Genomic DNA, 14563 nt, shown 5'->3' with positions numbered 1-14563 from the left:
TGCTTTTCTTTGGAACCTGGACTTTTTACCATCTCGACTAACTGAATGAATGAAATATAAATGTTTAAGAAGGGCCTGCTTCTATATAAAAAAAAACAAAAAAAAAACACTGGTTCCATTGTTTGGTGGCGACCTTTCTGAACAAGGCGGGCAACAGCACTGCTAGTATTTATCACTAATTCACCATTAACTTCCTCTGGGGCCAAAATACACTGATGAATTTAACTGTTCAGAGGAACTGAGCCTACTTGTCTGGGGGAATTCATTCAGATTCTGGACCATAAACCTTCAAAATATACTGAAATGTTGCGCTGAACACAGTTTAGTTTTACCTGACGCACCAGGCTGGCGGTTGGGCGTTGGTCAATGTCAGGCCTTCGGAGAGCAGCACGGAAACGGCACGCTGACGGCTGCCAACCACACGCTTAACACACAGAGAACACTACTGAAGACAAGACGCGGAAAGACTATACTTATTTTCCCACAACACAACTTGGGTAAAAACACCTTTCAAAACCGGAGCTACAACACTAAGGAAGAGTGGGGCTGGCCCGGCGAGAAAGCCAACGAAGCATGTGGGGCAGCGGACCTGGAGTGACGGCGTGGTCACCGAAGCAAGCAGTCATTTTCAGAAGTGCAGTGTCTGGGTGAGTCAGTTTAACACAGCACGACCCCTCTTAAGTAGGAAACACACACTCATCCAGGCAAATGTAGTCTCATTCTCCAGTTAAACGCAACACGCAGTGGAAAGGAGACAGGGGGATTACTGTTACAGGCTAGGTTAGCCTTTAGTAGCTGTGTTCCTTTGTATTACAAGCCCAGATTAGCTTAGCTTTGTAATATAGAAATTCGTAATTGGTTGCGTTTAGTTTCGCTAGTGCACGGTAAATATAATTTGTTCTTTCAACATCGGCTTGTGTTGCTAATATGCTAGCTGGCTAACCAGCCTCTTGAATCCGCCGCCTGCTGGTATGGACAGTTATTAATCCTGTGCAGGTGCAGAATGCACATGCTAGTTGGCCATAGGCTTTTTGGTTTTCATACATTGTTGCCTGACTGCCTTACTGTTTCTGTTGAACTGCTCTAAATCTCTGCAACAAATTCCAACATTCAGGAAAACATACAAAGCAACATACTGTAGATTATCTTCACTGCTGCACAAACCGTGTCACATGAACCTGCACAAACTGGAGAAGTCATTCAGCTAAATGGCAGAAATGTAAATGTCAGACCCGCTTCAAGAATACAGTCCAAGACCGGATTTCACCTGCTGAAATTTAGTCATGTGATCTTGCAAAAGGGAGGCATGACAGGAAGAAGTGTAGATTCTTATCAAACACCGTTAACCTCTGCAGCCAAGCAGCATCCCTCCTTCTCTTGCATTATTTTGCCATGCATTATGTAAACAAGGATATAAACAAACAATCTATTGTCGGAATGAGAAGCCAGGCTTACCCACTCTCTCAAACTGGCTGGACATTCGAGAGCCTTGTAATTTTGCTTGTCAAAGCTCAAACTAAACTCAAACTCACAACCAGAGGGTAATACCTTATCTCATTTCTCATAGAAATTAATGAGGTATTAAACAAGAGGTGGGTGGTGACGCTAATGTTTTAACTTGGTTGTATGGTGGAGGGAGGATATGCTACAGGTTTTATGTAATTGCTTTCCCATTATTTACACTTATGTGAATGTATGTAGATAGGTTTTTAACCCATGTCTTGTACGTATTAATACAGTACGTTTTGTGCATATAAAATATTTCATGTTCAAGTATGTGTTTGTCCAGTTTTCGCAAGAGAAATTTCTCTCTAATAAAAAAATTGTTTTAAAAAAGGTAAACATTCAGCAACCCAATTCCAGACTATGAAGCCATCTCTGAAGTGACAATGAAAAGCAAGTTGGTGACATTCTTGCCACTGTATCCTTTTAGCTAAAAATGATTATTTCCCCAAAAATTAACAGTAAACCCAGTCAGTAGTAGCATACCTGAGGCGACTGTAAAAATGTGCTGCTTATTCAGAATCCAAATCCATTTAGGATCACTCCTACTGCGTTTCTAAAACAAGCTGCCTGGGCCGTGGAAATACATTTTCAGCCGTCAGCTGGTGTTCTTATCCAGGACAGAAGTCCAGGGTCTGTTCAAGGACACACCGAGTACACATGACTGATTAGGGAGACGTCTACCTGTTAAAAAGACTCAACTTCTTACTTAGTGAACAATCATTTTGACTAAAATGAAATGTTCTAGGACAAGAACTTTCGAGCATGCCCTAACCCATCTTCAAAGAATAACTTTAAAAACAGTAAACCTATATATTGTCACTTTGTTTATTTTATCAGCTGTTCATATTAACTGTGTATGTTTTGATCATTGCCAGAAGACAAACAAATGACATGATTATTCCATTTCAAATATTAAAACATTTTTGGTTTACAGGAGTGATTTTGTCGACGAAACAAGAGATTCTGTTGAAAATCAAGCATTTTTCAAGAAGATATTCAAAAACATTCCTAACTTTGAACACATTAAGCATTTTCCAGACTTTGTTCGAGCTCTGTAGTAGGGTTGGTATAACAGGGTCAAAAAGGGGGTTTGGAACCACAATTACCATCTAACCAATCCTGGTCTTTGAAAGCAACATAAAAAGAGAGCACTACTGCATGGTTATCTCAACCTCTGGCTCCCAGCCAGGTTTACTTGCTGATTTGACAGCTTTTGGAGCACTTCCACCAGACCAAACGTACCCAGACTGGTTCAGATTCAGGGTACAGGCGGTAGCCCCAGATTCTACATTAGTTACACGCAGCAAACAGCCAGCTGGCAAACAAAGGGACAACAGGAATCGCTGGCATTCCACAGTCAGAATCATTATTACCTGACTGTGCAACTGCAAAGCGGACACTGTCCAGGAAAAAGCACACACACGAGTGTTTGACAAACCACGTTGTCTTGCTACAGAGCAGAGAAGGAGCAGTCTCCATGTGCACCAATGATCACTCCACATTAGATTAGTTTGGCCTTGTACTTTGCCAATCCTTACTTGATTTGAGAAAATTAATGTGCGTATTTTTTATGACAAAACAATTAGTTGTATTTAAAAAAAAAAAAATTAAAAAAAAAAGTTAGCCCGGACAAGTGAGATAATGCAGAAACCATGATGACCCTCTGCGTGTTAGCTTCCATGCTAACGATCGCTAGCTGGGTGGACAAGCAGAACGGAGCCCGGTTAGCGCTGACAACACATCAGACGACATGACAACCGTCTTATCGACCACGAAACAACCAGCCTACCTCACATGGGGTAACATCAAATAATATCTAGCCTCTAAAGTTTTCACGGATCCGGCGCAGGTGGCAAGCTAAGTAGCTAGTTAGCTAGCAGCGCCCATGCCTTTCTCTCGGGTAACACGTGGAGTGAGCACGTGACGTCTCATAACAAGCTTGCTGCCTTTTTAAAAGAGATTAAACGAGAGGTTTCATGTTGTTCGATGTTTCAGTGTCGAGAATCGATCTTTAGGAAGGTGACACGTTTTACACAAGATGAAAAGGAATGCACAATAGCAACTTGGAAGCTAAGCTAACATCTGAGTGGGAAGGGCTTGACGGCGCACTAGGCCAAAGAGGACTCGGGAGTCGGTGTGCTATTGTTAGCTGGCTAAGCAGCATCTACACAGCCGGCCAGGCTAGTGGCTTTTCTTCTAATTGATGCAACGTGAGGCAGGGGCGGATGTCTCGTTAATTTGTGGCGAGGCTGTGTTTCGAAAACCTGCCTCAAAACAAACGTGTAAACAGTAGTAAGCACTGGATTAAATATTTGGCAAACACAGGGAGCGTTTGACTGACTGGGTGGCAGCAGCAGATGAGACACAGGGGAGGGAGAACATGGTGATGAACCAGGCTAAACATGACATTTGAGCTACTCCGACTTTAAGTTTAAAGTCACTACAGCAAGCACGAACGGTGACACTGCTGGAATTAACATGCTCTCCCCTCACAAAAATGCCAGAAAAACACAAAAACTTGATGCACTAATATGAATATAGTTCGTCTGGTGTGGTGACACAAGCACAGCAACTTCCATTGCACGACAACACAAGGTGTCCATAAACGGGCAGAACAAGTAGAATCCATTCATTAGACCTTAAACTTTTAAATTATGATAAAGGGTAAGCCAAGACAACACAATTTCATCTCAAATAGGTAAAGTTAATGGCCTGTAATTAAAGGGGTGCAAACTGCCCAGGCATATGGACTTTTCAGCCTAAATTCTAGGAAGAAAAAAAAAACGTTTGAGCATTTCATTTTTTTGTTAAGGGTGTGAGCCATTGTGTAACCAGCCACCCCATAGGTCCACAACTCCAGGAATAGCCTTCACTAGCAAAAGGAGGGGGGCTTTCACTCCAATTATATCCAGCTTGCAGGGAGCAACAAGAGGGCGACCACAGACTGGGCTTGTTTATGCACTCACTTGACTCTTGGTTTCAATAAAATGCTATCTGATCCCCCTGTGACAGCTGCTCGGTCATCTTGTGTGACCACACCTGGACGGACAGACACCGAGACAACACTGACAGCCAGTAAAATCAACATGTAGGGAGGGTACAAACCGTGGTGTGCTTGTCCATTCACGCTGACCACGGTCACCGCACTCATTTTCCTAGTCCACGGGTTCACCTTGGGCGGGGGAGCTTCAGTAAACTCCTTTCTGCCTTTAACACCTTCCTCGTTCTGCTTATCTTCGCTTTCACAACCCCCTTTGCTCTCCTCTGTCGCCTCTTTGGAGGTTTGCTCCTCCGTATCGGGGGTCCCTCCCTGCCCTGGGCTGCTGCCGCTGCTGCTGCTGCTGCTGCTGCTGCTGCCCTGCTCGGCGACACCCGTCTGCCGCTTGGCCCCGTCGCCTCCCTCATCCTCCGGCTCACCGCAGATCACTTTACCGTGCTCCTCCGCTTTTGCAAGCGGGTTGCCAGGCAGGAGAGCCTCCACCTGAGTGGCCATTTCCCACCGCCGTCTTTCTTCCCCCCTCAGGATTACCAGTCCTCCCCCCGGCCCGAATTCGCCTACAATTTCAAGAAAATCTGAAGTTGTTCCGCGGAGTCTGCCGCTCCTCTGTCGCTACTAGACCAAAAAAGCTTCAGTCTAGACGCAGAGTAGTCAGCGCCGAATTAAAACATATGTAAAAAAAAAAATAAAGAAACGTGTCCGAGGGCCTCGCAGGATTACAACCCTATCTCCACCACTACCAGCAATATGGATGATCCCCACCACGCGATAGAGGGGTACGCGCACGTTCATTGTACAGGGGGCGTAGCCACGTAATCCCGGGAGCGCGCTTCTGGGTCATGTCGAGATGCTGCTTTCAAGTACTTCCTCGTCGTAAAACCTCTTAAATCCCAATATCGGAAGTGTCACTTTTGTTTTGCGCATTCAAGTGTTTTAGTAACGAAATGTCTCATGGAGAGAGAATACATTTTTCACATTAAGTTAGCTGTTTAACCTAGTTTGATTTTGTGTTTAAAAGAGAAATCAACCAACCCAGTTTTGAAAAAGTAAAAGAGAAAATGCTCACTACGCCAGGTTTTTAATGCACCACTTTGTAATATTTTCTGAAGCAATATATCTAGACAAATTAAGCTATAGCTGCCCTCAATACAAGCTTTAATTAAATGCAAAACTCTATCATCTTAAAGATTAAATAAAACACAAACACACACACACACACACACACACACACATATATATATATATATATATATATATATAGCATAACATTAACTACTACATAGCTACTTCTATTAATATATATGAATACCCCCAACCGGCACCGACAGACAACCGCCCACCAAGAGCCTGGGTCTGTCCGAGGTTTCTCCCTAAAGGAAGTTGTACTCACCACTCAAGGTTTCTGCCTGAAAATGAGTTTTTCCTCGCCTTTGTCACACTAAATGCTTGCTCTTGTGGGAATTACTGGAATTGTTGGGTCTTTGTAAATTATAGTGTGGTCTTACTGGTCTAGACCTACTCTAGTAGAGTGTGTCAAGATAACTCTTGTTATGACTTGATACTATAAATACAATTGAATTAAATTGAATGAATAGTATATGGACAATGCACCTTCACATTGACATCACAGCACAGCAACACGTTTGTTACATTTAGTGTTACACCAGTCTCATTGGTTGAAGTATTCAAATCCTTTACTTAAGTAAAAGTTGTAAAACCAAAAATGAAAAAATAGGCTACTCCATTAAAAGTAAAAGTCCCGAGTTAAAAATGTTACTGTTTATAGCAAAATATAGACTATTTTACATATTATAGGTTAAGTTACTCAGAATGGTCACTTTCAGAATAGTAGCTAACATTATTATAGGCTATAAATTATGCAATTATTAAGATATTTATGCAACTTGTTTTATTTAACGTAGTCATTCGAGCCAGACACAGCACCTTTTGAAGTTGGTTTGATTTAATGTTTATACCATTCATGTATTTGTGAGGCACAATGCATGTAAATGTTGGGGTGAACCATGTAAAACGATATACACACAACACTAAAAAAAATAATATCAAACAAGTAGTTGTATGCCTACTTAATTTTTCCTTTATTTTCCTTTCACTGCTTGTACTTACTTAATTACCCATAACGTCATATCTGCGACAAATTTTTCATATAGACTTGAACGCAGCGCGGTGCTCTTAGATGACGTCGGTCTCACCGTCTGAACCGTTCTCTTTAAAATCCATCCATGGTCTGAACGCGTCCACAAATCACCGTTACCTCATTAAATATCTGTCCAAAACACAAGGTTTTTACTGTAACTACCTGTTTAAATAAAACCTCGTGATGATGATTTGACATGTATTTGTCCTTCACTCGTTTATTTTATGTTACTCTGTTTTCTAAAATCTGTAGCCTAAATAAAAGTGGGGGAAAGCACCTAAACCCTGTTAGGGTACACACGTGTCCACACCGGAGCTGCACGTGTCCTCTCACCGTCTTGAGTCCATTTTCCCCCCCGTTTTTTTTATATAAAGCTTTATAATTTTATCATACCAGATTGGTTTACGTGTGTGTGTGTGTGTGTGTGTGTGTGTGTGTGTGTGTGTGTGTGTGTGTGTGTGTAGGTGTGTGTGTGTGTGTGTGTGTGTGCTGTAGCCTACTCTGTGTATTTAACTGTGCCTTTACCAGTAGTGGAATGCAACAGTACATTTACAAGTACATTTACTCAAGTAGCCTACTGTAGACTACTTAAGTACAATTAATAAGTACAATTCAATGTAGCCTACATGTTCTTTGAGTATTTCCATTTTATGACATTTTATACTTCTACTCCACTACATCTCAGAGGAAACTATTGTACTTTTTACTCCACTACATTTGTCTGACAGCTTTAGTTAGGCTACTTTACAGTTTAAACATGTCTCATAGCCTTCCTGTCCAGTGAAAACCATGGATCTCCAAATTTTGTGATTTTAAATTTCTATTTTTCTGATAAACAGAACGATGAAGTGTTATGTGTTGAGGAAAATGCTCGTACTTCTTAAGCTAAATAAAGTCTTTCAGGCTCTTAGATCAGCTGGATATGCATCGTCACAAAGCTGAAAACTGTTTTGCACCAAAAGTTGACTTTTTAAATATATGTGGTTCTCACAGGACAGCAACGCTACAAACATGATCTTATAGAAAATGATGCATTGCTGTAGATTAAACAATATATAAAGTAGTTCAAATGACCTCAATATTAAACACCTACAGCAATAAACTTCAACGTACTCTAAAGCAGTAACATTAATCCAGAAACATCTATTTACATATATAATAGGAAAACACTGAAAGGGAACATTGAGTCCACACTGAGTACTTTTACTTTGAGCACTTTAAGTTTGCTGATAACTTACGTAAGGTTTCAAATGCCGTAGAGTATTTTCACAGTGTAGTAAGTAAATTATCTGAATACTTCTTCTTTACAGCCACTATGGCTTTCTGTCAGTGGTGGAAGAAGTACTCAGATATTTAAAAGCTGTACCACACTGTAAAAAATACAATAAAAGTCCTGCATTCAAAACTGTACTTGTAGCCTGAAGTACATAAGCAATGGCATCAAAACATGTATTTAAAGTACCAGTACAACCAAATACAAATGATTAGCTTCGAACCAAAAAGTGCATATACAGATACATTTTAAAAATTAATGAATGTAAATAAACAATGAAAGCAATACATTATAGTAGTGTAAATGTTAACTATGATATGCACTGTATAAACTATAATAAATTAAACATTAAAGGTGCCCTGCCACACAAAACCGTTTTTACTTGCATTTTTTGAAATATGTTAGGTCCATATGTGTTTGTGTTATGTCATGAATGTGAAAATTAACTGCTATCTCCTCTGTCAGCTCTAGCCACTGAAAAGAAATAAGCGGAGAAATCAGGCCAATTACAAAAGCTGGTCAGTTTGATATCATGTTGCCTGAGCTCTTTACTATTCATGAGCTCGCCCAGTTTTGCTGGGTAAAGGATGCTGATAGCCAGGCTCTCATTGGCTAGCTGTTAGCCAATCAGAGTCAAGCAGCTTAGCTCGTTGAATATTAATGAAACTGGCACAAGTCTTCCTGCAGGCTTTCTATACCACGCTGGAATGGTTTGAAACAAGGTAACCCTCTGAAGTCTTTAAAGTAATGGAAATTGTGTTTGTACATGCACAGTGCATTCTTACCTCTTCTTACTTGTGGCCTCAGGTTAAGGAGCCAAACAAACTAGTGCAGAAGTGTAATTGCCTGGTCTGAATGGCCACACTTGAAGGTGGGGTGAAAAACCTGCTGTGATAAAGCCGACTGAGACACGATGAATCCTACAAATGGAAATAACAGCCAACATTTTCAGACAGTATCTCCTCAAAGTTATTTGTGGTGTTGCACTCGGTTGTGCTCATGAAAAGTGATGGAAATAGTTGTGCAAAGACTGAAAAAAGAGAAAAGTTTACATCATGTCTACTTTCACACCTCACTCCTGAGCAGTTGCTGCGTGAAGTAGATTTTGGCAGATAATTCAACAAGCACTGTGTATACATGTGTATACACATGTATACATTTGCATACACTAATAAAAAAGATCCTACACAACAAAACCCCATGTTTCCCCATAAACTCAGATTGCCAGATTCAAATAAAAACTGATCCAACCCCAAAACATTTTGCAATGAGCTGTGACCAGTATTTTGATATGAAAAGTTTCAACATCTCTTAAACTTGTCACTACTAAATGAAAAATATTTGAAAATATGTGAAGTGTATCATGTCGCTGACAAACAGTGCAGGGGTTTCTCTGCAGAGAGAGTTTATAAAGACTTCAGCTCCTGCAAACAGCCTGCAGGATTCCCCGTATGTTTATGACTAAAGCCTGAAATATGTCATGAGTCAGTACCGATCGTGACGTGTTTCTCACCACATAGTGTTAATGGCTGCATTATTATGAAGGGTGCAGCATTGGTTGCTACTCCTCTGTGTTTGAATGGCGGGCGTGTTAATGGGTGTACAGGAGAAGCCAGGAACTCTAGACAAAGAAAGAGTAACATGTATATCTATCTTGTGCCATTTGTGACCTCATGAATTTACATCCATCACACACACACTTTTTCAACTCTTCCTCATACCTGTCCTACTCTGATGCGTGCTACTGAGTCATGAGTCCAATAAGAAATAGAGCATGGCCCTCATTAGCGCTGGCACTCTGCCTGTACAACTGATTACATTTCTTATTAAATGTCTATAAGTATGACATGCTATTAATAAACTGACCACATCATCACAGAAACCCGTGATTAAATGTAAATTCCTTGTAGTCACATTAAACACAAGAACTTGAAAACATTAGAATGAGAAGGTTTTTTTTTTTTCAAACCAAGAAGAGAATACAGACCTTTGTTTTTCATTTTAGCTCAATTTTAACCTGAAATCTTGACGTTGTCTCACCTGAAAATCAAATGTTCCCAAAAATGTTCCCTTAAGCGTAGGTGTAGATGTACATTTTAAGTCAATCTACTAGCAGCATTGTCCTGAGTCCAGGCCATAAAGTTGGAATTTAAAATAAATACTCAATTAAGTAGAATTAAATGCAATACAATACAAAACCCCTTTGAAAATGAGATTCTGGGTGCTTGGGTAGCTCACCTGGTAGAGCGGGCACCCATATATAGAGGTTTACTCCTTCACGCAGCGGCCACGGGTTCAACTCCAACCTGTGGCCCTTTGCTGTCTGTCATTCCCCCTCTCTCTCCCCTTTCAAGTCTAAGCTGTCCTATAGAAATAAAGGCTTAAAATGCCCCAACAATTATCTTTAAAAAGAAAAAATGAGATGCTGCAAAACGCAGCAGCACCAACAAAACCCAAAATCCCCCCTAAAAATATCCCCCAACTTCACGGGGTGTGGTGTGGACAGGACCAGTAAAGCTGCTGTAAATCCTCTCCCCTGGCTGTTGCTCACATTTTAATCACATAAACCTCAGCCTTCAGTCCTCCAGGTGAGAAAAGCAAACAGTTAAATGTCAAATACCTGCCTGAATACAATGTTTGGGTGTGGAAAACAGCGCCAGACAAAAGCTTTCAGTCTTTATCTTTAAAATGTTCGTTGAGTTTTGTAATTCTTTGTTTAACTGAAAAAAACAAAAACAAAAAAACAAATGCATGAGTGCATCTTAGCAGCAGTGTATTTAGATTAACCCTTGTCCTCTGTCTGTTTTAACTTTACCTGTTTATGAAACATAAAGTATAAATTGTTACCACTAGTTGTACACGTCTTGTTGGAATGCAGTGGTCAACAAACTTCATTATATGAAATTATACCTAATTTCTGAGTTTCAAAAAAGCAGAAACGATGAATTATTTTGACTAATTGTTAAGATCAGAAGATGTGGAGTGGATAATCACAGACGGGTATACTGTATGTCAAAGTTTTGTCAGTATAACGTTACTGTTTTGAAACGATTTCAATTTTTTGGAACCATTCATGTTATATTTGGGCACTTTGGTGGAAAGAAACCCAAATGTATGATATAGAAACTTTAAAAACGTGTCAAATTTGACCCGAGGACAACAGGAGGGTTAAAATCATATGTGATTAAAAGAACAAAACACATTCAGAACATTTACGACACCTCTCTTTAAAGCTAATCTTTTATTTAAAGCTCAGGTTACAACAACAGATGTTTTTATGTTCACATATTTATATTCATACCCAGCCATGTGTGGTTAGGTGTGATCAGAAATGTGCTTTGTGGCACCTGTAACCACACCCAACATGGATGCCACGGGGTGTTCCTAAAGAGCACATGTCTACATCACTGCAGCAAGATGAGAAGTTAAACTGCTGGAGGTTGGCAAAAACAAGATTGTTAAGTGTTAAGTAACTCTTTGAACAAAACAAACAGATGATGGAAACAATGACCACCGCAATGAAAAGATACCTGCATTCAATTTTGAAAGACTATTTGGGATAAGTGTAACATTTTAAGAGCTAGTCCATTTAAAGATTGTTACATTCTTTGCAGTCATCTTATTATTATTATGCTAGTATTATTATTCCCAATCTTAGAAGTCAGGTTTTGACAGTGAAATGCTGAAAATGTGTTTTGTCATGGAGTGGTGTGTTTTTAGTCCTCACATAGAAAACAAGCCATGACACATCAGTGTCAGACCAGTGGTGACAATACCTTCTAGTCCCTCTGTTCTCTCTCTCTCTCTCTCTCTCTCTCTCTCTCTCTCTCTCTCTCTCTCTCTCTCTCTCTCTCTCTCTCTCTCTCGTCCCTGCCAGGCTACTGTTTGTCCTGCTCATAACAACATCAACACAACAGGCAGCTTGCGAGACAAGGACCCACTCAAATGTGCGATCCCACATTGGATCGGTGACCAGCAGAGACTAGAAAGTGTCCAGAATCTAACTCCCTTGTTGTTTTTTACATTTAAGTTTTGAACAGATTAAACAAATTGTATTAATTTGTGAGATTTAGAGGATTGTTTTTCTTTGCCTTTGGACAGAAACCGGTTAGCTGTTTCCCTTGTTTCCAGTCTTTTTACTAAAATTAGCTCACTGGCTGCTGATTGCAAGCTTCATATTTAAATGACACAGGTTTGAGAGTTGTATCAATCTTCTCCTGTAACTCTCAGGAAAGAAAGTTGTATTTGCCAAAATCTTTAACTAATCCTTGGGCCCATGTATTGAACACATTTCAGAAGTAAAGTATTATCTCAGTATATTGTTAGATTCCCAGTTAAAATGTAAAAACGTGCATGTTTTTTTGCAACTTTGCCAACTTCAGAAACTAAACATGTTCCTATCACTCAACTGAATATGCTAACATTAGACTTGCACATGGCTCCTCAGGTGTTTAGTGACTTGGTGAAACGTCTTGTTTCCCCCCCCATAAAACAAATAACTTAGGGTATGTCTACAGATAGTCTACATCCTTGACGTTACACTTCCGGGATTGCTCCAGTGTCGCAGGAAATTCCGCCGGATGCATGATGTTTGCTTCCGCTTTCTTTGTGTTGGAATTTTAAATTCGGTCGATTTAAGAGGACTATGGTTAACTGCTCCTCAGATCTCTGCAGGGTAAATCCAGACAGCTAGCTAGACTATCTGTCCCATCTGAATTTTCTCTCGCACGACTATTTTGCAGCGGCTCTGTGCGGAGCTTAACACCGCCCATGACAATTCTGATTGGTTTAAAGAAATGCCATTATACCAGAGCACGTTTTCCTCCCATCCCCAAATGCTAGGTGGAGTAGCCAGACCTTCCTTCAGTGCGCTTTGGAGGAGGGTCTGGCAAAGATAGACTAGTCTACAGAAAACTGTAAGGTGCCTTTTGGAAAAACCTAGTCCAGACAGACATTCTCAGTTTGGAAAAGAAGTTGCGGAGCTCATCGCTTCCTAAAATTGCATTTGGGAGCAGGGGCCATTTTGAAAGTGCTCTTTTGTTGGTACTTTTAAAAGCTTGCAGGAGGCTTCGACATCAGGGGTTTGAAAGTCGACTGCTGAACAAGTGAGAGTTGTGATTTTTGTTTCTTTTAGATCTCTTATTCAAGACCAGAACATGGACAGTCATAGACACATTTGACCTCTGTTATTAGCTGTATCCAAACAGAGATGACTGCACTGTGTGTCTGTGGCAGAAGCACTTCAATAGCACAACATATTGGCGTTGGCCTGATGACAGACCTCACGTTGTCCGTTGTGCATCCCTCTCTGTCCTTCTCTGGGACACACACACACATCTGAATGTATCGCAGCCGACATACACCTCTCAAACAATCTCTGTCTAGGTTGTAGCACCCGTCACACACCCTCAGACCACATAATCTCTTAACACAAACACCAAACCCTTTGCATTCACAGTCACAGTCTTCTGTAGTATTGACATATAGACACACACACCCTCACATGCACTTATCCTATCCCCCCCCTGCCCGCCCGCCCGCCCATCGAGGCCCCTCACTGTAAACAGGCTGATATTTCTCTCAATAGCAGCCTCCTATTCTTTGCGGCCGATGACACTGGTGACATGTAAAGCTCTCGGGCATTGTTCTGCTCTCTGGAGCTCTGTAGCAGTGTAATCACCAGTGAAATGGCAATGGACCACTGGGATGAAAACACAAGTCAGCAGCTGGTCAGCAAATCACAGTTGAAAGCCGTTAAATGGCGGATTTGCCCCGTAAGCAAGACACGCTCGAGGGGCCTTTGTGACCCCGGTTTGTGAGAGCACAGAGTTGGAAGTATAGGCTTTTTTCATAACAATTTATATCAGTTTTATTTAAGGCATCTGAACTATATATTTTGTCCTTTCACACAGTATACGTCATCAACCGAGTGGAGGAGCTGGATCTCACTTGACAAAACCTTAAAGTTTGTAATTGATCTCAGACACGCTGTCAACCACTGTTTCAGAAAATCTCAGATAAAGTAGTTTTTAACGTATATTTTAATTAAAGTGATTGGACATGAGGTGACTATTGAGTGACAGCCCCAATTCCCTGGTTTTATGATGGAATTGGTTGGAAGCTGCTGAATAGAAACATTTTGAAGTGCCAAACACCTTCTGTCATTGGGCTCTACTTTGCTATAACAGTGCTAGCAGTTATCAGAGGGAGTCCTTTCAAAAAGAAAAGCCAGAACCAGTCTACAAAAAATATATTAAAAGGTACAACATTAAACACATTATGGCTTCTGTTGAAAAGGTAGAAGATATGAAAAGGAGCTCTTTCTTTCTGCGTCCATGTGTTTAAACTTTCTGTATCTAAAACTATGATGTAATGGACTCAGTGAAACAGGTCATTTGTTACCATGTGGCAACTCTGCACTCCACCTAGTGGCACATTTGGACACAGAGGTCTGGTCTGTACACATCTTCTCAGCAGAATAAAACTAATTTTACAGACATTTATTCTTTCCGTATATATGTTTTATGCTATTTACAGAGCTTCTTCTGTCTGGGATATGCTCCCCACCAACATAAAACAGATAAAAAGTACATTTTCTTTCACAAAGTCACAAAAAAATATAAATCTC

At 40.6% G+C, this 14563-nt stretch overlaps 1 protein-coding gene across 2 annotated transcripts in view; it reads right to left on the bottom strand.

Annotated features, from left to right (window-relative positions):
- The window catches only part of larp1 (La ribonucleoprotein 1, translational regulator), a 62385-nt gene extending 57111 nt beyond the window's left edge, over positions 1-5274 (bottom strand). For both annotated transcript variants that reach the window (XM_078265320.1, XM_078265321.1), the window contains exon 1: positions 4612-5274. In XM_078265320.1, the coding sequence (XP_078121446.1) occupies positions 4612-4999 (388 nt within the window). In that variant the 5' untranslated portion in view covers positions 5000-5274. The remainder of the gene's footprint in view (positions 1-4611) is intronic.
- Positions 5275-14563: the final 9289 nt, after the last annotated feature.

The sequence above is a fragment of the Sander vitreus genome, chromosome 13, assembly GCF_031162955.1.
Source record: "Sander vitreus isolate 19-12246 chromosome 13, sanVit1, whole genome shotgun sequence".
Taxonomy (NCBI): Eukaryota; Metazoa; Chordata; class Actinopteri; order Perciformes; family Percidae; genus Sander; species Sander vitreus.
The sequence above is the reverse complement of the archived record's forward strand: the minus strand, read 5'-3'. Positions and strand labels throughout refer to the sequence as shown.